We start from the raw sequence: 23,503 nt of genomic DNA on the forward strand, positions 1-23,503 counted from the left end.
CCAGCTGGATGAATGCGAATGGGGACAGAGTGGAAAGGATGAGAAGGGGAGAAGGTAAGAGAAGTGCGCAATTGTGACCTCAGAGTGGGAGAAGTTGTCGCAGCGCAGCGCAGCGCAGCGCAACTCGAGCGTCGCCTGATGGAAGCGAGAAGCGAGGAAGATGGAGTCCGTCGTCATAGCTGCCCACTTTGTGTTTGTCTTTCTAGATCCGGACTAGTTCTTGCTAGTATGCTGCTGGACTCTGTTCACGTGATACTCCAAAATATCAACCCCCAGTTGTGACTTGGCTCTTTCGTCCCCTCCATCCGCTCCAAGACAATATGTCAGTCTCTACATTCCTCTTCTAGCCTACCGATTTTAGGTGATGCGGCTATAAATCCAGCACTTAATAAACCTCATGATAATGTCGGGAAGGGGATAGCGCTCCTGGCAGTCAATCGACCGCCGTCCACCACCTACCTTTCTCCAACCGCAACACAGAATGCAGTGCTACTCCGAGCTCATCCCTCCTTCTGGCGTCACTCACGCCCTCTCACTCTCGTTCACTTCACCCAATGCCGATAATCTGATCATTGCGCGGACGTCCCTGCTCCAAGTTTTCCAATGCAAGCCAGTCAGTGCCGGTCAGGAGGCAAGACTGGTCTTGATTGCTGAGTACAGCTTGGCGGGGACAGTCACCGCATTAGGCAGAGTCAAGATTGCCGACTCGAAAAGTGGAGGGGATGTCGTCCTCATTGCGCTTCGCGATGCTAAGTTGAGCCTTGTCGAATGGGATCCCGAATTGCATAGCATATCTACTCTGTCAATACATTTCTACGAGCATCATGATCTACAGTCTGCTCCGTGGGAACCTGATCTCGCTGATTGTGTCAGTCGTCTGACGATTGACCCATCGAGTAGATGTGCCGCCTTCAACTTTGGTGTCAGTAATCTTGCCATTATCCCTTTCCATCAAGCCGGGGACGATCTGGCAATCGACGACTTGGATGACCTGGACGGAGAAGATAAGGAGAAGTCTCTACATCCAGAGCAAACTGACGGGCACGCTCATGGGCCTCAAACGCCTTATAGTCCATCATTTGTTCTGCCTCTGACTGTTCTTGATCCTGGCTTATTACATCCCGTCGACATTGCTTTCCTCTACGAGTATCGCGACCCTACCATCGGTATACTGTACTCTACCGCTGCCCGCTCCTCAAATATGAGTCCGGAACGACGAGATGTCACGATCTATGCAGTCTATGCCCTGGACCTCGACCAAAAAGCGTCAACTACTTTGCAGTCGGTTCAGAAGCTTCCCAATGACCTCTATCGGATCATTGCTCTTCCATTACCTGTTGGCGGCGCTTTATTGATCGGCGGCAACGAATTGATCCATATAGACCAAGGAGGCAAGTCTAGCGCCATGGCTGTGAATGAGTTTGCCAGAGAGGCGTCTGCTTTTCCCATGGCTGATCATTCCGAGGCGCGCCTGAAACTGGAAGGCTGCCAGGTCGAGCACCTGGGAAACGCAAATGGTGACATGCTGGTCATTTTGAAGTCTGGAGAGCTCGCTCACTTGACGTTTCGAATGGACGGCCGTTCGGTCTCGGGAATGACCCTTCGCAGACTTGGAGAGGTACAAACACAGAGTTTGTTTATGGGTGCAGCGTCTTGCACAGCAAATCTCGGAACAAATCGTCTCTTCATTGGGAGCGAAGAAGCCGACTCAATTTTACTGTCAACAGACAAGAAGGTCCCCCAATTGAAGAGAATCCGCTCCCGGGCACAGATACAAGCCAATGAAACCGACCCTCAAGAGGAACATGATGAAGAAGACGGTGAAGACGATGAAGACGATCTCTATGCCGAAATCATCGACGGACATAATGGCCATTTGTCAAGTGATCTGAGCGGCCACAACTTTCGGCCAGTCGATCGTCTTGCATGTTTAGCGTCAATCAATGACATCGCCTTGGGGAATCTAGGCAAGCGAAAACGCGATGATGCCGATGAACTAGACCAGGCTGATCTGAGGGAGCGCGAGCTTGTCTGTGCGTATGGTCGAGGCAATGCCGGTGGGATTGCCTTTATTTGTCGACAGCTGGAGCCAAAGGTAACACGACGAATAAAGTACGAGGATGCAATTGGAGTCTGGTGTATCAGTTCGAGTGGAAAGAGTCAGAATGAAACCGAGAAGCATATGGAATCTCGATTCGACAACCTCGTTCTGGTCTCGCAAGTGACCCCCGACGGCGCCGGGAGGTCTTCCTTATTTTCACTGGTTGATGACAACCTGGTTCCAATGGCAGACTCGGATTTCGACGAGTCGGCCGGCTCTACTATATCTGTCTTCAGACTGGATACGACGGATCACACAGTCCAGGTCCTCCCAACCGAAGTACGTGTATATGATGCCCACTTCGGTCTCTCCCAAATATTCCCTGTTGTGGATGAAGAAGAAGGCCAGACAGCCAGAGCAGTCAAGACAACTTTTGCTGAACCGTATCTGATCCTCATCAGAGACGACGGAAACATGACCCTACTTAAAGCCGACAAAGCCGGTGAACTCGATGAGGTTGAGCTGCCTGCATCCCTCAAGGACATTTCTGTCCTATCAGCTTCGCTCTATCACGACGCCAACGACTTCTTCCAGACCTCAAGATTTTATGAGAGTGCCGGAGTATCGCAAGGCCCGGTCCTAGCAATGTTGACATCTGAGGGGCACTTTTGCCTACTGTCATTACCAAACATCGCCCTGGAGGTGTTTCAATGTGATAGCCTTCCGTTCCTTCCCACTTATCTAATGCAAGGGCTTCAACTGCCGAAACATTGGAGAAACAAGGACGATTTAGCAGAAGCACTGCTCGTCGATCTAGGGGATGCGACAGATTCTCGTCCATACTTGGTCGTGCACAACACGGCTGGAGATGTCATTCTTTATGAGCCCTTCGCAGATCCTAACGTGGTGGGAAGCTTCAAATTCAAGAAAGTGTCCACCAAGCTAGCGGAAGCGCCTGAAGATCAAATCGAAGAGGAAGGGGAAGAATCTTCACTGCGGCCGATGCAAGTCATCAAGAATCTCGCCGGCCGCGCTTCAGTGTTCATCCCTGGACTTCAACCGATGCTAATACTACGCGAAGCTTCCACGATGCCTCGCGTTTATGAGTTGGGGTTGCAAAATATCAAATCGATGAATGCGATCCACATCGGAAGCTGCCGCCATGGCTTCGTATTCATCAACGAGTCCGATTATATCTGTTTCTCTCAGCTTCCCCAGTCATTAATGCTGGGGCAATCAGACTGGGTCATCAAGCGCATCCCCATCGGACAAGATATCCCCTCCCTGACCTACTTTTCACCTACTGATTCCTACGTCCTTGCGACAAACCAGACGGTAGACTTTCAACTTCCCCAGGACGATGAATGGCATCCCGAATGGCAGAATGAGGCCACCACCTTCTTACCCACCACGCTTCAATCTACCCTTAAGCTTCTTAGCTCCAAAACACATCGAATCATAAGCCACTATCACTTCGACTCCTCTGAAAGAATTCTCTCCGTGAAATCGCTCAATCTCGAAATTTCCGAGGAAACGCACGAACGCAAAGACCTCATCGTCGTAGGCACAGCTCTGGTGAAGGGCGAAAACGTCACCACACGAGGGAACTTATATATCTTCGATGTTGTGGACGTTGTTCCCGAACCAGACGTGCCCGAAACAGATCTAAAACTCAAGCTCATCACGAGAGAAGACGTGCGTGGTGCCGTCTCTGCAATCTCGGGCGTGGGATCCCAAGGGTTCCTCCTGGCTGCGCAGGGTCAGAAATGCATGGTCAGAGGCTTGAAGGAGGATATGTCCATTCTACCCGTCGCGTTCTTGGATATGCGATACTACGTGCACGTAGCCAAGGAGCTTCCAGGTACAGGTCTATGCATTTTGGGAGACGCATTTTCGGGCTTGTGGTTGGTAGGATACTCGGAGGAACCCTATAAACTGCAGATTCTGGGCCGTGACCTAGAAAACCCGGCAGTGCTTGCGGCCGAGTTCTTGCCAGATGGAAAACAATTATACATTGTCTCCTCGGACGAGGATGGCTTGTTGAGGATGTTGCAGTATGACCCGGAAAATCCAAAGACGGAGCGCGGAACAAAGTTACTGTTGAGAAGCACGTTCCACACCGGAGCAGTTCCGACTACCATGACATTGATACCGCCGTCATCACGAAGCGCGTCTCACAGCAGCAGAGACTCTGACGAGATCGACCTTGAGGACAACAACAATGCCCAGCCACAACCTCATCAGATTCTCATCACCACGCAGTCTGGCTCTCTGGCTCTCCTCACCCCGCTCCGCGAGAGCACCTACCGCCGCCTCTCGACGCTGCAGAACACCCTTGTCGCCACCCTCGACCATCAACCCGCCAGCCTCAACCCGCGGGCATATCGCCAGGTGATGACCGACGGCATTGGAGGTCGCGGCGTGATCGACGGCGACTTGGTGAGGAGATGGTGGGAGACGAGCACACAGCAGCGCGTCAACAGCGCCGACAAGGCGGGCGGGTCTGTGTGGGAGGTCCGAGCTGATTTGGCCATGATTACTGGTACTACGCTGGGGTTCTAATTGACTGGAGAGAATTGTAAAGGGGGGAGGAGTAGGGAGGGAGGAAGAGGACGGGCGGGCGGAAAGGTGTGGCATGGATGGAAGGTGGGTTCAATCTCCGTCGCTCCACGATGCCGGGGACATAAAGCTGGTGGGAAAAGTAGGATTGGCTATTAACTCAGCATACTCGAGCAATGCCGCATCGCCTCCCTTCTCTCCGTGACTTCGTGCGAGGGATAAAACCTTGAAAGCGGGAAGTACAGACTGTGTACGGAGTACTTGGTTACTGCTTCATAGGTAGTGATCTGATGGCTAAAAAGATGGATTGGCATTGTAGTCAGCGCTGCACAGCGCAATACAATGCAGCGCGGTTAGGTATATAAGTCTTTCTATATCTTCTTGAACCCAGTCTTCCTCCCCAGACACCAGACGCCAGGTGAAGACGGCCTCGTCACTCCTCGTTTCCTCAGACCATCTTGTCGATCTCCCTTCCGATGGCTCGCGGGCCCTGAATATACTTCCACAGACGGACGGACTCGGTGACGATTTTGTCAAAGTACTTCCATGCGATGCTCTCTATCCCTTCATGTCCTCGCACCTTCGTTTTGTTCTTCACGCCGTCATGCGCACATATTTCGGCACGAAGGCGCCAGTGAAGCTCTCACGTATAGGACGGCGGCTCACCTCTTTCCTTTTCTTCGGCACAATCCTATCCCATATGTTTCATCCAAATCTATTCTTCTCGATCAAATGCCGAGTATTGTTCTTGATCTTCCTCCGAAAGTATGGCTGACGGTTGAGTCGAGGTTTTCAAACCCGAGGATCCTGGCCGTTTCTATTCAAGGAGCGTACCGGGACTTGTCCCATTGAGGATTACAATCATAGCCACCAGATTTGGCCCAAGGGGCCGACGCTCGAAGCAGTCTTGCAACTCGAGATGATCTCAATACCAACGGAGCCAATTTCCCTGCTCATGCTGAGGCCTTCAATAAGGCTGATAGCAAGAAATTTGAGCAGCAAAGTGATGATGGACGATAACAAGATCGTCGGTGCAACCGGCCGGAACTCAGTCTTTCGCTGTCGCTCTTGCGTGGCTTGATACCTCCAAGTCCGATAAGAAAGGGCCTCTGACATGCCCTAAGCGCTCGCTTCAACTAGCTTCACCTTCGAAGACCCTCCCACAGAAATCACAGATGCTGGGTTGGTGAGACTTTCTCTTCTCCATCCAGCTGCTGCAGCAGACCTCTTCAAGACTCTCTTCGAAGGTCCTCCAATCCTTGTTGTCCTCTACTGATAGCGGAGCTGGGTCTGGCACCAAATGGGAGATGGCAGATCATGCTGCTCTTCATCCTGCGGTAAGTATCCCGTTGGCGACCAACACCACCACCGCCGCCACCACCACCAGCAGCGGGTTATGGAACTCGAGACCTCGGCGGAGGTAAGTCAGCGGCAGCTTGGTGAGAAGACAAAGCCGCACAGGCAAGCGAAAACCTTGTCAATCTTGCAGTCACGCCTATAGGACGTAACATCCACCATTGATTGTCCATGATCACCTGGCGAGGCTAGGAAAGAACTACAGTAATAGCGCCATCGGCCAACCTTCTTCCCAGGGGGTTATCTACTTGTTAGGCAGGGCAATACCCCTGGCGCAGCACCTCGCACCCACCTCCTTCAGGCTGACCAGGCTGTATTACGAAGTACAGTCACACCACGAGCCACCCACGTATTGTGATGGCGCCCAACAACTGAAGATCAGACGATGCCGCATGTTTCATCAAACCAATCAGGCTGTCGAAGGATACCAAGTACCAAGTACTTGTACTTGTACTGTACAAACATGATCAGATCCAGCAAACTCGGCAAGAGGACGGCGCCCTCTATCTTCTCGCGGTTTGTCCCGTGACGGGGCGACCAGCAGGCCGAGATATACCTAGTTACTTCGTACTAGTGTTCAAGTTGATGTCACGGCCATGTAGACAGAGGAGAGCACAGAGTATTCTGAGCTCCTCTCTAACTCCTCATCTTGATAAATGTGCTCGAGATCAAACATCACCATTACTTCAACAAACGGAACATGCACAAGACCGAAAAAGACTCTACAAAAGGACAGGCAGTGGTGTGATGATATGGTTACCCAAGGCCAAGGACCAACCCAGACACAATTTTATGCCGTGGCTCTTGCCAGATTACGCTCTTCTCTCTCTTTTCTGATTCTTTCCTCTCTTCTCTGTCGAGTATATATATCACTCAATACTTCCTCTATCCTTTCTAACCCACATTTAGCAACGCAGACTTATCTTACAGCATTTCTATAAATGATCCTGCTCGCTGAGCTTCCCTCTTGACACGCCGACTTCTGGGTGATATCTAACAGAGACTTGCTACAAGCTTAAGCGTGTTGAGTACACGTGAAGCCACATCCATCATGGCGCCCAGCGTGTACACCCCGTCCGGAAATGCGAGGCGAGTCGCCATCATGACCAGCGGAGGAGATTCGCAGGGCATGAACGGCGTGGTCAGGGCCGTCGTACGTATGTCGATCCACATGGGCTGTGAGGCGTACGCTATTCTCGAAGGGTATGAAGGACTAGTTCGAGGAGGAGATGCTATCAAGCGCATGTACTGGGAGGATGTCCGGGGTTACCTGTCCATGGGGGGTACCCTGATCGGGACGAAACGGTGCCTGGAGTTCAAGGAACGGTCTGGCAGGATGGAGGCCGCGAAGAACTTGGTCATGAAGGGCATTTCCGGTTTGATAGTCTGCGGGGGCGACGGTAGTTTAACCGGTGCCGACATATTCAGATCCGAGTGGCCTGGCTTGTTGGACGAGCTGGTGCAGACGAAACAGCTCACGCCCGAGCAGATTGAGCCGTACCTACACCTCAATATCTGTGGTCTCGTCGGATCCATCGACAATGACTTCTCGGGCACCGATGCCACGATCGGCTGCTACTCGTCGCTCCAGCGGATTTGCGAGATGGTGGACGCCGTGGATGACACGGCGGCGTCGCACATGCGTGGTTTCGTCATCGAGGTCATGGGCAGGAACTGCGGCTGGCTGGCGCTGATGGCCTCAATCGCGACGGGCGCCGACTACGTCTTCATCCCAGAGAAGCCGCCCGGTCAGGACTGGGAGGAAGAGATGTGCGAGATCGTAACCAGCCACCGGAAGCTGGGCAAGCGCCGAACTATTATCATCATCTCCGAGGGCGCCCAGGACACCGAGCTCCAGAAGATCACCGCGGACCAAGTCGTCAAGGTCCTGACCGAGAAACTGAAACTCGACACCCGCAAAACCGTCCTAGGACACATCCAGAGGGGCGGCCTCCCGTCCTACTATGACCGCTGGCTGGCGACCCTTCAGGGCGTCGAGGCCGTCAAAGCGCTCCTAGAGGCCACGCCGGAGACGCCATCGCCCGTGATCACGGTGCGCGAGAACAAGATCCTGCGGTCCGATCTGCAGGAATGCGTGCGGCTGACAAAGTCCGCGGGCGCGGCCCTCAAGCAAAAGGACTTCAAAAAGGCCATGAACCTCCGCGACATCGAATTCAAGGACTACTTTGACAGCTACAAGCTCACCACGTCCACCACGGAAGAAAATCCGCGTCTGCGCCTCCCAAAGGAAAAGCACATGCGTATTGCCATCATCCATGTCGGTGCCCCCTGCGCAGGTATGAATCCGGCAGTGCGAGCCGCCGTTGCTTATTGTCTTTCTCGCGGCCATACGCCCTTGGCCATATATAACGGCTTTCCAGGGTTACAGAGACACCACGCTGACAAACCTGTTGGCTCAGTCCGAGAGCTCAAGTGGATTGATGTTGACGACTGGGTGAACCAAGGTGGCTCAGAGCTGGGCACAAATAGAAGTCTACCGAGTGAGGATCTGGCCACGACTGCTGATTGCTTCAGGCTATACAGATTCGACGCCCTTTTCTTGATAGGTGGCTTCGAGGCCTTTACTTCCGCCAGCCAAATCAGGAACAACCGGGACAAATATCCCTCTTTCCGCATTCCACTCCTCGTCCTCCCAGCGACCATCTCGAACAACGTCCCAGGAACCGAATATTCGCTGGGCAGTGACACTTGCCTCAACACCCTGGTAGGCTTCTGTGATGTGATTCGGCAATCAGCGTCGGCGTCGAGGAGAAGGGTCTTCGTGGTCGAAACGCAGGGTGGTAAGTCTGGTTATCTTGCTACCATGACCGGACTGGCCGTTGGCGCTCTGGCTGTTTATACCCCCGAAGATGGCATCAACATGCGCATGTTGTTACGAGATATCGACTTTATCCGCGAAGATTTTCAAAACGACAAAGGCGCTGCGAGAGCAGGGAAGATCATCCTCCGAAACGAGCGTGCAAGTGAAATTTACACGACACAAATGATCGCCGACGTGATCAATGTGGAGGCACAAGGCAGATTCGACGCACGTGTTGCAGTTCCTGGCCATTATCAACAGGGAATGAAGCCTTCGCCGATCGACCGCATCCGATCCTTTAAATTGGCGATCAAGTGCATGCAGTTCCTTGAAGATAACTTTGCTGGAAAGAGTCGAGATGAAATCAACACCAATCCTCTCAACGCCGCCATCATCGGTATTCAGGGATCCGATGCCGTCTTCAGTCCCATGGGCAGTGATTTAGGCTTGGAGGCGACGCAGGCGGACTGGGCAATGCGTCGACAAATAACCGAATATTGGCGTCCGGTCAAAGGTATAATCGATATCCTTAGTGGTCGGCCAAACGACACAAATTGGAGTGCTGAGTACGGCAAGCCGCCTGGACCCCTTGGAGAAGCATTCGCATCTGTCGCCCCTAGCCGCTCGGGCAGTCCTTTGGCACAAAGATCTTAGGGGTTTCCAGCGAGAGAAGTCCAAGGCTTGGAAGTCGTCCGAATGTAAATGTCTGGCAGGAGACTGGGGTTGGCAGCTCGTGATCTTGACTAATATTGAATGATTTGTTGAAGCGGAAGGGAAAAAAAAATGATTTGCATCTATTATGACAAGCTTCGGCGTTAGTTGAGGTCATCGACGAACGAAAGATTGCGGGATTGGGCTGATTGCCTATATGAACAAAGAATCGTGCATTTAGTTCAAGGGAAATTGGATGATAATGGCTAGCATCAGGAAACCTAATGGAAAATTATTCCCTTTGGCATCTCCTGGCAAAGAAAGCAAACTGGAGAAAGTAGTCGCCTTCGATGTTGCGAGACTGGAAAGTGCTCGTACATTCAACAGAGCCAAGTATTCAAAATCTGATGCTATTCAGTGTTGAAGTAGATTTGGAATGCTCACATGGCCTGGAAACGAGCAGATGAAACCGACACTCCACGTCACTGCCTGGGCGTAGAGAGCCCGCGAGGCTGAGCCCAAGGCCATGAAAAGGACCGTCTGCGACAGCATCTATTCCGACCAGCTGGAGTTAGCTCTCCAAACAGATTGTCAATGAGCAACTCAACGGCAAAAATGGTTGAAACAACATCCGCATCCGACCCGGTATGTTCAAGGGGGGCTCTCGCCTCCCAATAAGTCTTCGTCCGGCTCAAAAGGGACATCCCTTGCCGCAAAATCCAACATACTTTCGCTTGCGTTATCATTTTCAAGTAATCGGACCTGCATTCTTTTCTTGGCCTTCTTCTTCTTTGTGTTGCTGACGGCTTGGGGAATTTCGTCTTCAACAAACATTCCGGTGGGGCCTGTAGCCAGAGATCCGCTTCCGGAGAAAACTGTCGTTTCTCGATAAATGACAGAGCCCTCGTCTACAGCCTGTTGGCTGGTGATATTCTGTGCATAAGAGAGAACTTCTTCACCGAAAACCCATTTTTGCTGGGGTAGTGAATCAAGAGTCTCCGAGACAGTAGCCCGGCCAGACTTCGCAACCAGGGTGCCTCCAACTTGGGTTTCCACCAGCGTTACCTCGTCTGGAAATAGAGAGATGGTGACTCTGCGGTCGGAGTGGAATGGCTGATACGGCGCGTTGGTCTCGATTTCGGCTGAAGCGAGCGGATGTGGCGTTCTCAAGGCTCCTTCTCTCGTAGGTCGGACTTTCCAGAAGCTGAGTAGTGCAGAGCTCTCACTGCTGCCTTCCTGTGCTTCATCTGACGAGTCCTTGGGGGGAAGATCAGCAACTAGTTCTGCAGCCTTAGGGAGCTTGATTGCGACAGCTCTCCGTGCATCGAATACCGATACCGTCTCCAACTGACGATTCTCCCGGGGCTTCGTCATCCGGACGTAGTAGTTCTTGATGTTGCTTTCATCCAGAATAGATAATACTGATTTCCCATCACGCTTCAACCAACAGAACATCCCGGCTCGGGCAGGAATCTTTAAATGAAGCCTGCTTTGATTGGCATGTCGGATGCTGGTAACAGTCTCAGTGGCAGCACCTAGGGACTTGCTAAGCCCAGCCGCTACTGCCCTGCTGCCACTTTTGATGCTGGTCGTAGAGGCAAACCCGATCCCTGACGGGGCCATCCCAGTCATCCCGCTGCTGATACTTGGCGCCCTGCCCCGCAAGCTTGCTAGCATCGGCTGTGTTCTACCAGCAATGCTCATAGCAGAAGCCAAGAATCCTCCGGGAGGGGCAGGATCGTGGTCTGCATTTACTTGAGAAGGATCAACCGGAGCAGAAGTCGGTCGATTTTTCTTGGTAGGAGGTGGTGGCCATTGAAAGGCAGCTTTTGGCAGGTCAAAAATGTGAATTGTTCGATTCTTCGTCAGGATGGCGAACCTGCAGCCAGTTGGACCATCCCAGGCAACATCTACTATTGACGAAGGACTTAGACGTTCGTAGCGGGCAATTTGCCGCACACGAACGCTTTCAGCTGAGCTTGAAGTCGTCGAAACTTTGACGTGTTTCATCTGCATCAAATCCCAAATATACTGCACATCGCCTTTCCGATTGGCTGTTAGAATGCCTAGACCGGTTGGCATGAATGACAGAAAGCTACACCCTCCCGGTGGTTGGAAGGTGATCATTGGGCTAGGCTCGGAGGTGACTTTCCGGTTTTGATTGTCTTGAAGCAGCTTCAAGTCAATTATTGATACAAGATCTGGATCCTTAGATATGCCTTGCTGGTCGATGGCGTGAGTAGGCGGAAACTGTGCCAGAGCGAGCTGAGGAGAGAATACTGGAGGACTGGAGGATGGGACAGTTGGCACGTTAGGGCTGGCTGTATCTCTTTTCCAATAGCTTTGCCAGGTCTGCATGCCTTTTTCGCTGATCCATTTCGCACCCCTTACCGCCTCCTGGGCGAAGCCTTTCGCCACTTTGCTGAAGAATGTGTCGACATCGGGAGACTCAACTTCGCAGTTGGGCAAAGGCCGCGAAGGAGCCGTTCCAGCCGTGATATTGGAGTTTTTAGTATGAACCACAAATTCACCCAAGATAGCCCCAATAGATCTCCGAGACGGTGTGCTTGCAGGGCAAAAGGCGAGCCATCGTCCGTTGAGGCTAAGGATCGGAAGGTTCTGGCTCTCCGGGCCACGACCAAGATCGGCGGGTGAAACATCCGCATCTGATCCTGGTCCATGAGAGGAGGAGTCCCTCCTGTGAAGCTGAGGTTGTATCGTAGTCCAATGCTTGCCTAGGCATTCAAACACCGCGGAATCCTTGCCTTGTCGGATGGAAAAGACAAAGATTTCTCCGCTGTCACCGGATGCCACAACAAGAAAGTTGCCGCTCGAATGGACCTTGAGGTTTGCCGCAGGAGTGATGCTTGAAGGAGCCCCTACCCCTGGGAAGCTCTCCATGGATGTTTGCACTCTCAGCAACTCAGCGACCCGGCAACCCTTGCTCAGAGAGAATATCACCACCTTCGTCTCGAAAGTTTTATGATGACTGCCTGGAAAGGATCGGTCATCTTGTGCAGGAGAGGGCTCTCCCGGCCCAAAGATCGTGAGCGCCAACAGAGGCCTGTAGTCCGCAAAGGGGATTTCACCGGTATTCCATGTGAGTAGTACGGCATCAAGTATGGTACCTTGCACACCACTGAGCGCCCCTACATGTTCCACTTTCTCACCACTGTAGCTGACGATGTGCAATTCGCCGTCTATAGCCAGAAAGGCAGCCTCTCGAGCCTCTTGTCCTGATCCTGGGAGGCGAGTGAACTTCAAAGGGACAGGTTCCGGTAGAGGCGTATGGGGAGGATGCAGACCCAAGTCAACATCGTGAGGTCCGTAAAAGTGCTGTTGAGGCAGATGTGGCGGTGCAGGTGGGGATCCATAGGCAGTCATGCCGTAGCCATAGGGTGAGGTCGAAATTCTCGAGTGAGTCGGAAGCGGAGGAATGGCACTGCTGTAGCTAACTGGACGAGCCTTCCGCAACGGAGGAGAAACGGGAGGGCTTCTGCTATTGAAGACGCCTCGGCTACTGAAGCCTGGCTCATAAGGGGGGGAACCACCCGTATTTAGGCCTGGAATGGGTTCGACCGGTGGAGTTTTACCATGGATAGCACTTCGGGCCCAGTTGTCAACTGGGGGAGTGTGCTCATCGGACACCTTCTGAGAAGCATTTACATCGTTCAAGAGGTCGAATTGACTGCTCTTTCTGGTCGAAGGAAATGCCTGGGGGAGTTGGCCCAGGATGGAAGGAGGAGGGTTCGAGGAAACAGGGTGTTGAGATTGACCCATTGACTCGACAGTCTTTTCGGCATGATCGAGGCTGGACAGCTGTTTGACAGCAGCATTCTTTGTCTTTCGCTTTCCTACTCTTGAGGAGGAAGTATCTTGGTCCGCCACGGTTTGGAAGCCTTCTCTTTCTAGATTCCTGGACTCGGCGGAGGCTGCTTTGTTGGACGCTGGCATTCAAGACTTGGGTGAGATACCGTGTAAGGCTGTGGCTAACTACTCTGTGCGAGCAGTAGAGTCGAACCTGTACGAGGAGCCAGGTCCGTAAGATACGTAGGGACGCCGTGCAGTACTCGAGAGGGACTGGCGCGGGGTTATTCGACGCGTCGGTTGGAGAGAGAAGGGTGAGGAGTGGTCTCGAGCGCAGATCAGCTTGCACCAGTGTTTAACTAGTTGAAGGAAGGAGGGACAGGTGGATGGCATGCAACGAAGGACTGGTGGATTATACTTGTTCTTTTGTCTTGCACAGATGAAGGAGTAGTGGTAGTCAGTCAGTCAGGTGGCATCACTTATATGTACTTTGCTGAGAGCAGCGACAGTACGTATGGAGGATGCAAGAGGCACTCCGCAATCTAATAGTGGTTGAGTCAGGAGGACTCCCAGGTGATTTTAGTGACCTGCTTATCGGCAACGGGGCGCTGCACGGGCGTGTGAATGGTCGCTGGGTCTCAGCGAGTCTTAGGCACTCGGGGCGGTCACTTGCAGCACCGTGCGGGGGAGCCATTCCACGGCCACGGCATGGGCTGCATGGGATATTACGATGTGGCTGGCCAGGTCACGAGCCACTAAAATAGTAAGGCGGTTCACAGCGTACGACGTACAAGGCCCACCCACAGGAACATCGTCTCACAAGAGCAGGACCTTCACTCTGTGGCAGCTGCTAGATGATCAATTGTCCGCCACGTTCCTTCTCTCGCTTCACAGGCGTTACCAAGTCCTCTTGAGGTACCAGGTTCGTGGCGGGGAGTCGACGAGGTGTAGAGGGAGGAAATCTCGTTTGTTGGTCCTCTGCGCCTGACTCACATTCCAAATTCCTCCAATGCCTTTATTTCTCCCCACTCATAATGACCACAAACGCCCGCTCCAGCGGAATTGGGACTGCAACAGGGCGCAATGACGTCTTTGGAGCGGCAGGGCCAGACTGATTGGTTCATGCAAAAAGAGGCATCCTCCGAATCGGGCTCCAGAGCTTGGGTGAAACGCTTTCATTCATCCAAGATATTTGCTGCATCGATGGCATATAGGTACAAGATCCCTTCTCGCTTTTCAGAAACATGAATGAATGCAACCATAATCGAGTCCTGGAGGATCGCAGACGGTGTTGCAATATACCAGACTTCTCACTGAGCAGAGGGAAAGCTGCGTCCACGCAAGACTGGGTCGCTCTGTGGTAGGGAGTGAGAGGTCTCTCGGGGTGTCAGTGTCCCCCTTGTTGTTGTCACCGAAGCACATGGTAGCTGCAAATTACCCACGGCGTGAATGCTGATGAGACCCGGTATGAACTCTTGTTCTTCTTTCCAATCTTTCATTTTGACTTCTTGGCCGCAGCGGCTCTAGCCTTTGCCGCCTTCTTTCTATTGCTTCTGATCATCACCATGGCAAGGAACGTCCCTACAACAGCCGACCCAAGAAGAGTGAGGATGACCGGGATTCGGATTGCCCAGACGCGAGGGGGGAAAAGGCTCTGAAGCGGGTGGTCGTCGTCCACGAACGGCTGCAAAAAACTCAGTTGAAACCTACAATGACGGTAGATGTACAATACCATGAACAAGGTCCATAATGTGTAATATAAGAAGACTGTGGTTGCCACCACGAGCATCGCCATGCCAACAATTTTGTCCAGCTGTGGCAGGGGAACAATTAGTATTGTAATTGAATGCGTGGTCTGGGGAGTGAGAAACTACCATCTCGCCACGATTTGCTTCCTGATTGTGGGTTCGGCCCTTTGGAACTTAAGTCTTGTGAAAGAAGGCTCGAAGAACCACTGTTGAAATGTTGGACACGCGGGCAGAATTGAACACGCAGTCGCGTTCTCAGAAAATGGCACTTTCGCTGGACAGCCCAAAAGAGGAATGGTCTCGGAAGAGTTTTTCCGGATTCCGATTTTGAAAATCAACTTTCGATGTGTTTGCCTGTCACTACCTTCGAGTTAACCCTCAACACGAGATACCTTCGCCTTCACGAACAAGGTGAAACCTGAAGACATGAATCTAGCATCACTCTGTCCATCTATTTCCAGCGTTTGAGCAAAATCAGCATGGCGGACACGATGTTGCTGTCGTCCGCCGTCCGTCTCCCCACCCCACCCCCAGGTGGTTCCTATTCACCAGGCCCTTCAGCACCCAGAAAGAGATCCCCTCCTTCTCGCTCACCTTCTCCTAAACGTCGCCGACCTGCGCCCGTTGAAGACAATGACGAGCGGGAAACGAGAGGGGCAGAACCGGAGCGCGAGATGGATGAGCGGGAGAGACAATTGCTCGCCAGGTTCAAACCTAGAGAATCAGATGAAGCAAGACGGAAACCGTTGACTGCTGAAGAAAAACAAGCGGCCGCGAAAGCTGAGTACGAGAAGCTACTCACCATGCGCTCAGGCGGCACCTATATTCCTCCAGCGAAACTGCGTGCCTTGCAGTCACAAATCACCGACAAGTCAAGCAAGGAGTATCAGCGGATGGCTTGGGAGGCCCTAAAGAAATCAATCAATGGCCTCATTAACAAGGTCAATGTCTCCAATATCAAGCACATCGTCCCTGAATTATTTGGTGAAAACCTGGTCCGCGGTCGAGGATTGTTCTGCCGCAGCATCATGAAGGCCCAGGCCGCTTCCCTGCCCTTCACCCCTATCTATGCAGCGATGGCCGCTATTGTCAACACAAAATTGCCTCAAGTCGGGGAGCTACTCCTTAACCGGCTGGTCGTCCAATTTCGCAAAGCCTTCAAGCGCAACGACAAAGCAGTCTGCCTCTCTTCCACCACTTTCATCGCTCATCTGTGTAACCAGCAAGTCGCCCACGAGACTCTGGCTGCACAGCTACTTCTATTGCTTCTACACAAGCCGACCGACGACTCTGTGGAGATAGCGGTTGGCTTGACGAGAGAAGTGGGCCAACATTTAGAGGAGATGAGCCCACCAATCGCACTGGCTGTTTTTGATCAATTTCGAAGCATTCTGCATGAGGCTGACATCGACAAACGAGTCCAATACATGATAGAAGTTCTGTTCCAGGTCAGAAAGGATCGGTACAAAGACAATCCGGCGATTCGGGAAGAACTCGATCTAGTAGAGGAAGAAGATCAAATTACGCACCAAGTCGACCTTGATGATGATATTGACGTCCAAGATTCGTTGAACGTTTTCAAGTACGACCCACAGTGGGAAGAACATGAAGAGGCGTATAGGAAGTTGAAAGCCGAAATCCTAGGGGAAGAGAGTGGTGATGAGGAAGAAGGTGATGAGAGTGGCTCTGATGAGAGCTCTGAGGATGAAGAGGCCGAGCAAGAGCGTGCATTGGAAATCAAAGATCAAACAAACACAGACCTGGTCAATTTGCGAAGGACAATTTACTTGACAATCATGTCCAGTCTCGATTTCGAAGAAGCTTGTCACAAGCTGATGAAAATCCAACTCCCGGCGGGGCAGGAATCCGAGTTGCCTTCCATGATCATAGAATGCTGCTCTCAGGAGAAGACATACTCGAAGTTCTTTGGCCTTGTCGGTGAAAGATTTGCGAAACTAAATCGACTCTGGACAGACTTGTTTGAACAAGCCTTTGCCAAGTACTACGACACAATTCACCGATATGAGACAAATCGGCTGCGGAACATCGCTCGCTTTTTTGGACATCTGTTGGCCACCGATGCTGTTGGCTGGCACGTGTTTTCTGTGGTGCATCTCAATGAAGAAGAGACCACTTCCAGCAGCCGTATCTTCATTAAGATACTGTTCCAGGATCTGGCTGAAGCCATGGGACTGCCTGAGCTTCAGAAGAGGATGAAGGATGAAATTCTTCTACCCAGCTATTCCGGAATTTTCCCGACAGACACACCTCGCAACACACGATTCGCCATCAATTATTTTACGTCCATCGGCATGGGCGCCCTCACAGAGGAAATGCGTGAACATCTCAAGAATTTGCCTAAATCGGAGCCCCCCGCTCTCCCGGCACCAAAGGACGATATCTCGGATTCAGAGAGCGTCAGTTCATATTCGAGCTATTCTAGCTACACGACGAGCAGGTCATCCACAAGAAGTCCTCCTCGCCGGGCTGATAGAAGGCCTCGGTCGTCAACTCCGGATGATCGGGCGAAAGGCAAAACTCGTGGCTGGCGTGCCTCCGATTCACGATCGAGATCCCCACCTCCAGCCCGAGGTGCAAACAGACGAGGAGAAAGCTACAGCTCATCACTGTCGCGATCGCGCTCTCGCTCGGCTCGGCCACGTGCGCTACCGAGAAGACGATCACGCTCCTGTTCAGCCTCTCGAAGTCCTCCGTCAAGACGAAGACGAGACTCTGGCCCTCCACGCGGACGAGCACGTACACGATCAGAGTCTTATAGTAGCTCCTCGGGCGATTCGCGTTCCCCCCCTCCGCGACGGCTTCCAGCCCGGCGCCAGGGCAATCCCTCAACGTCACGGTCTAGATCCCGCTCTCCGCCATCACGCCAAGCCAGTCCTGTTGTACATCCATCTCGACGGCGCAACTTCCCACCTTCAAGACCAAAATCCAGATCGCGTACACCACCGCGGTTCAACCGTCGGCCAGCAGCAAGGAGAAGTCCAAGTCGCAGCCTGTCGCGGTCGCCATCGTGGTCTCCACCACCCAGGCGTAGGGCTGACCGATATTCGCCCAGCAGGAGCAGGAGTCGAAGTGTGACCCCACCGCGACGAAGAGCACCTCTACCGAGGAGAAGGAATTCGTCTAGTGTTAGTGGACGATCAGCGTCCCGGTCGAGGTCACCACTACCTGCACGAGGGAAGCAGGGCAAGGGAGGAGCGAGGAGATGGTCGCCGAGTCCGAATAGGAGGGGTGGCGATGGAAGAGCGAGGGCCGCGGATTTTGACTAGTTGGTGGACAAGATGTAGATGGTGCGAAGAAGGAGTGGTCGCAGAGCGTCAAGGAAGGAGGAAGTGGACATGCCGGGCATTGTTAATTATGGAATAACATGATCCTAAAGCAAAAAAGGGCGACCAAGTAGCTTGGGGACAAAGGGAGGTGTGTGTCTCTTCTCTCGTCAGCGACGCTGCACAATTACTGGGTAGTTACGGTCACCGGAAGGGACATACATATTCCACTTCATACATACATACATTCATTCGCTCACTCAATTGTTTCAGTATCCCACCTCATTTTGTATGCTTTTGGGTTCTATGTGCTTTGCCCTCCATATACAACGCGCCCCTCCCAACGCGCCCCTCCTGTATGTTTTGTCTTCTTATGCCCTCATGTACTCAGCTCGCTGCGTTGTTACGCCGTAGTGTATATTATAACAGCATTGCCGAGCACGCCATATCCTCGTTTCAACTATCTCATAGTATGCCTAGGGTTAGTAGCATAAGTAACATATGTGGAATATCCAGGCATGTAGCATATGTAACTTGGCCGCTCGCACATGTATGATATGCCGCACGCCTGGGTAGCAGAGCTTTAGCATAGCATATACAACATATCAAAGGCATGCCGTCCACCTTATCCCATTTCATTCCATCCTCCTCTCTTCCCATCCCATGCCATCCCATCGTATGGCATACCGTGTCATAAGCCCGACGCCGTACGGGCGCCATGTCACGCCACGCCACGCCATACCATGATAACGGCGAAATAAACAGCTCTGTTGCTCTTGGGACTCTTTTCCCTCTGAGCCTCTTCTTTCCCAAAAGCCGCGACCAAGAGAGAAAGACGAGAGAGACAGACGGGTATACAGTCGCAGGAAGTTCTTTCCCAAGTCTCGTAGCGCGGTACGCGGCTTTGTATGGTTCAGTCGATTCCCCATTTTGGAACACTGAATATTGATCATGGATGGTGATGATGGATGATGATGATGCATTCCTATCCTGACGCCGACCACCAAACCAGCCAGCCAGCCAACCAGGCACGTCATCTCGCTTCCTCCAAACGCCTTATGCTCGTTTATTTGTCGTTACCATTCATACCGTATCGTCGTCATAAGCGAATCGTACATCCTTCAAGCCTCGCCCGCGACCACCGCCTCTGTATCCACTCCATCCGTCTGGCCCTCGGACACCCATGCTCTGGCAAAATTGCTCATCACCCTGCGGTCTCTCATTCTTCGTATTCCCCGTCAGCATGCTCTGCAGGCTCATGCAGACGGACTCTACGGACTGAACAGGTGACCACCCGGCTGTGCCCAGGAGATCGAGGCAGATGATGCCGTTGGAGTAGATGTGTGGGTGGATCGGGATGGGCCGGCCTGCAAAGGGTGTCTCAGACTGTGATTGCTGTTGTGGTTTCGCAGGGTCGGTCGGGGAGGGCGGCACTTTGATGAAGACGACTTCGGGCGCTTCTATATATTATTTCATGGCCTCCATGTTAGCCAGCGTTGTCCCATCCTCTCATAGTGGGTTTCCTTCTTTCCTTCTTCTCTCTGCAGACGCCGTACGTACCGATAGGGTAAGAGTTTGAGAAAAGAAAACTGAGACGGAAAACTTGGTTCATGTAGAGAGGATTCGCATCCAGGACTCGGATGTCGACCAGCCATTCCCGGAAGTCGTCTGCTTTGACCAGTTCGATGCCTGGAGGTAGTTTTTGTTTTGCCTAAAGTGGTATCATAGGTCAGATTTGTGTCTGATAAATCGAGAGACCGGTACAAGTGGGAGAAGCCCGGCTTGTAGGGGGGAGGCATGACGAGAAGACTTTGGCGGAGCGGAGTGGCATGTGATTACCTTCACCAGTTCCTGTGACGATTATGGGAACGGTTAGCCAGCCATACTTGAAAGACACATGGTATCTGGATCCGAGCCACTTACTTTTCCCAGTCTCTTTGCCGCGAACATGGTGTGGAGGGGGACAGGGTGATGCGGGAGGAATTCGATCTGTGCAGCGCAGGCACCCAGATGCGGGAACCAGGCTGAACCGGATGAGCTGAAGTCTGGACGCGGAAGGAGACGACGTATGTATGTTTGGTGAAAGGCAAGAGGATGTAAAAGGTCCGCGAAAGGGGGGCAGGAAACCTGAAAGCAAAGATATATGTTCTCCTAAACTCCTGTGCGTTTGTAGGTGGCAGTGTACAGAGTAGTATGTTGGTGGGATTGGTACGTCACGAAGGGAAATGGACAGCTTTGGGAGGATGAAACGAACTACGACCCATCGGAGAAACAGTACCGAAGTCACCCCGCGAACATCATGAGCCTAACCGAAGTAATAAGTGGCCATCTTGTCCATCCCACTGCGCCCCTTTTTGGCCCCTCGCAGCCTTGTCACGTAGCAGGTCAGAAAATACACAAACTTCACTACAATCGTACCAAGTGACAGAATATGCTTGACATTAAAATAGTGACGAGTTTTGATCTCACACCTCGCTGAAACTATGGCAAACTTCTACACATGTGGGTATTAAAGTGACAAGGCTGAATAGAGCGCAGCTATGCGTGACAATATTGGGGAAGTCGGCATATTGTCGAGACAATCACTGTGGCCCCTCGGTGGTGGTCTTAGCCACCTCCTTTTCCGCAGCAACACTCTCAGACTGTGGTGTAGATGATCCATGCGGGTTGATGCCTTGGGTGATCTGAGCGTTGATCTGGGCAATCGAACTGCGACGGTTTGTCGCCTCGTCCTGGAACAGTGACCACTCGCCAATGAGCTCGTCAGAGAACTGGTCGAGATCCAGACCAATGATTTCCACCTCGTCTGTCACTCTTAGGTGCAGGCCAGGGATGTACTTGAGAATCAACAGCATGATGACAGAGAGAGTGAAGGACCAGCCAGCAATGGCAGCGATCTCAGCCAATTGCTTGGCAATCTGGACGCCGTGGCCGTCGATGGCTCCTTGAGCGATGGTGAAGCCATCGAGAGATGAGACAGAGGCAGAGGCAAAGATACCCGTCAGGAATGCTCCGCACATGCCACCGATTCCGTGCAGTTTGCTATTGATCCCAAGTCAGCGCTTCGATCAATCATCAAGTTACAGTCGGTACTCACAAGACTTCCAGACCATCATCAATGTGGAGCCAATCATTAATAGGCTCGCTCAAGTTGACCACAATGGCGGTGATGAAACCAATGGCAGCTCCACACCAGACAGACACGTAACCGGCGGCTGGTGTGATACCCACGAGACCGGCAATAACACCCTCGCAGGCGCCGACAACAGAAAATTTCCGGTGCTTGATGTAATCCATCAACACCCAACCAGCGACACCAGTTGAGGCGGCCATGTTGGTGTTCCAGACGGCCATCATTGCTCGAATGCTGGCGTTCAGAGCAGAGCCGCCGTTGAAGCCAAACCACCCGAACCAGATGAGGACTGTTCCAAGGAAGACAATGGTGACGTTGTGGGGTTTGTAGACGTGCTTCTCGCCATATCGACTTCGCTTGCCGAGGATAAGTGCGTATGCCAAGCCCGCGGTTCCGCTAGAGATGTGGACGGGGCCACCCCCAGCGAAGTCAAGAGCACCAAAGGTGAACAGCCAGCCATTTGCATTCCAAGTCCAGTAGGAGATCGGGCAGTAGCAGATGGTGGCCCAGCAGAAGCCGAAGATGATAGACGGAAGGATGCGACCGCGTTCGAACGAGCCACCCACAACGATCATGGTCGCGCAGGCGCAGAACATTAACTCATAGAAAGCGAAGACGATGTCGGGGATAACAGCAGAACCCCATGACGGCGCGGCCATGACCTAGAATAAAAACTCAGTCTTGGTTTGTCTCGGAATTTCGTGGTCGACCTTTCAGGCTTTCTTACATCAATCATTCCGAAGTTCTTCAGGTCGCCAATGAAGGGACCGCCAGTTCGTGAGAAGGCGAGGGAGAAGCCCCAAAAGGCCCATTGAAAGGTGCACACGGCCATAACGGTCAGGGACTGGAACACCATGGCCAAGGCAGACTTTCTGCGCGTCATACCACCGTAGAGAAGACCGATGCCGGGAACAATCACAAAGACGAGACATCCCATCAACACCTGGTAGACATACTCGTACTCCAGGCCCGTGTACGGCAAGTTGACGTCTATCTCCTGCGGGTTGCCTCCATTCGCCATGCTGGAGTTGAACTCCGGCTAGGTTTGGGGTTAGCATAGAGGCCTCAGAAGAGTTGGTGAAGACGAGGAACATACAGCGACCGGAACTGGTACTGACGCCATGGCCGTAGGTTCAAACAATACTGGGTGTCGAGTCTTGGAAGGAACACCCTGCTGCGGGACAAGAGTTTGATGCAGAGAGTTGTGGAGACGGGGGGGACAGACCTACATACTATATACTTGTACCTGTCAACGGATATCGGAAGCAAAGGTCCAGCATGGCGAGAATGACAGTGGCAAATCTTTTCATTACCAGACCACCTCCACGCTAGATGCCAGTCCAAAAGGTATCCGTTGTTCTTGTTCTCGTCATCACACCCACAGGAGTACCCTGTAGTACTATGTTTGGCCTCGAAGCGAGGCGCTCGAGAATTTTTTCTTTATTCTGGGTCCCCAGACACGGGAGGCTTGCGGGCCTTGTCTCGAATGGGACAGGACAGCCGACTTGGTAATGGCGGTCCTGAGACTAAGCCTGACTTGATAGAGATAGATGGACAGAGGAGATTGGCCGGTAGCAAAGACGCTGCAAATACCTGGAGCAAATGGGTTCGTAAGGCCCCTGAATACGCCTCGTGGTTTGACTGCTGAGGTTGTAAGATTAAGATTAGCGAGCCTTGCTCTTATCAGTGGAGCCTCGCCAAGACATGTGCCAAGCCCCATATCTCTGCTTGCTGGGCCAATGGCACGGGACCTGTCGGGATAAGCAGGACCTCCTCTGCCACCAGCTGCCGCCTCCGCTGCGTGAGTGCTTCCTTCAGGACTCTTTGCAGGCTCCTCATCTTGCAACAACTTTCTTCTGTCTTCGCCCTGTGGATCCGGAATCCTTGAGGCGGCATTGGGTTGCCGTGAGAGCCAAACATGTCCGCCCCAGCACCACCCCAAGCACACTCCGACTCCGGAGAGGGAACCTCCTCCCCACGGCCGCCCGCCTCCCGCACGGCCTGGCGGTCGAAATCTCGCTTGCTCATGGCATGGTCGTAAGTTAATGTATGCCGATGGTCTTGGTACTTTGGCAGGCAGTCCTTGGTAAGGAGTCCGTCCTG

At 52.6% G+C, this 23,503-nt stretch overlaps 7 protein-coding genes across 7 annotated transcripts; 3 read left to right on the top strand and 4 right to left on the bottom strand.

The window, feature by feature from the left end:
- Positions 1-481: 481 nt before the first annotated feature.
- Positions 482-4,603, top strand: Z519_04265 (uncharacterized protein; the record flags this gene model as incomplete). The annotated part of the gene is made up of 1 exon (XM_016762011.1): positions 482-4,603. One exon carries the CDS (start codon positions 482-484, stop codon positions 4,601-4,603), a length of 4,122 nt encoding a protein of 1,373 aa, XP_016622349.1.
- Positions 4,604-7,007: 2,404 nt separating this feature from the next.
- Positions 7,008-9,431, top strand: Z519_04266 (6-phosphofructokinase; the record flags this gene model as incomplete). Its single annotated transcript, XM_016762012.1, has 1 exon — positions 7,008-9,431. The coding sequence occupies one exon, from the start codon at positions 7,008-7,010 to the stop codon at positions 9,429-9,431; it is 2,424 nt and encodes an 807-aa protein (XP_016622350.1).
- Positions 9,432-10,079: 648 nt separating this feature from the next.
- Positions 10,080-13,382, bottom strand: Z519_04267 (uncharacterized protein; the record flags this gene model as incomplete). Its single annotated transcript, XM_016762013.1, has 1 exon — positions 10,080-13,382. The coding sequence occupies one exon, from the start codon at positions 13,380-13,382 to the stop codon at positions 10,080-10,082; it is 3,303 nt and encodes a 1,100-aa protein (XP_016622351.1).
- Positions 13,383-14,730: 1,348 nt separating this feature from the next.
- On the bottom strand, positions 14,731-14,983 carry Z519_04268 (uncharacterized protein; the record flags this gene model as incomplete). Its single annotated transcript, XM_016762014.1, is given in 2 exon segments — positions 14,731-14,941; positions 14,946-14,983. Coding segments are annotated over 2 exon segments (249 nt in total).
- A 479-nt stretch (positions 14,984-15,462) lies between these two features.
- Z519_04269 (pre-mRNA-splicing factor cwc22) lies at positions 15,463-18,079 on the top strand (the record flags this gene model as incomplete). Its single annotated transcript, XM_016762015.1, has 2 exons — positions 15,463-17,404; positions 17,442-18,079. 2 exons carry the CDS (start codon positions 15,463-15,465, stop codon positions 18,077-18,079), a joined length of 2,580 nt encoding a protein of 859 aa, XP_016622353.1.
- A 1,271-nt stretch (positions 18,080-19,350) lies between these two features.
- On the bottom strand, positions 19,351-20,217 carry Z519_04270 (uncharacterized protein; the record flags this gene model as incomplete). The annotated part of the gene is made up of 4 exons (XM_016762016.1): positions 19,351-19,727; positions 19,828-19,978; positions 20,107-20,118; positions 20,191-20,217. 4 exons carry the CDS (start codon positions 20,215-20,217, stop codon positions 19,351-19,353), a joined length of 567 nt encoding a protein of 188 aa, XP_016622354.1.
- A 632-nt stretch (positions 20,218-20,849) lies between these two features.
- On the bottom strand, positions 20,850-22,523 carry Z519_04271 (uncharacterized protein; the record flags this gene model as incomplete). The annotated part of the gene is made up of 4 exons (XM_016762017.1): positions 20,850-21,309; positions 21,365-22,062; positions 22,128-22,439; positions 22,497-22,523. 4 exons carry the CDS (start codon positions 22,521-22,523, stop codon positions 20,850-20,852), a joined length of 1,497 nt encoding a protein of 498 aa, XP_016622355.1.
- Positions 22,524-23,503: the final 980 nt, after the last annotated feature.

This window comes from Cladophialophora bantiana (genome assembly GCF_000835475.1).
Source record: "Cladophialophora bantiana CBS 173.52 unplaced genomic scaffold supercont1.5, whole genome shotgun sequence".
Lineage (NCBI taxonomy): Eukaryota > Fungi > Ascomycota > Eurotiomycetes > Chaetothyriales > Herpotrichiellaceae > Cladophialophora > Cladophialophora bantiana.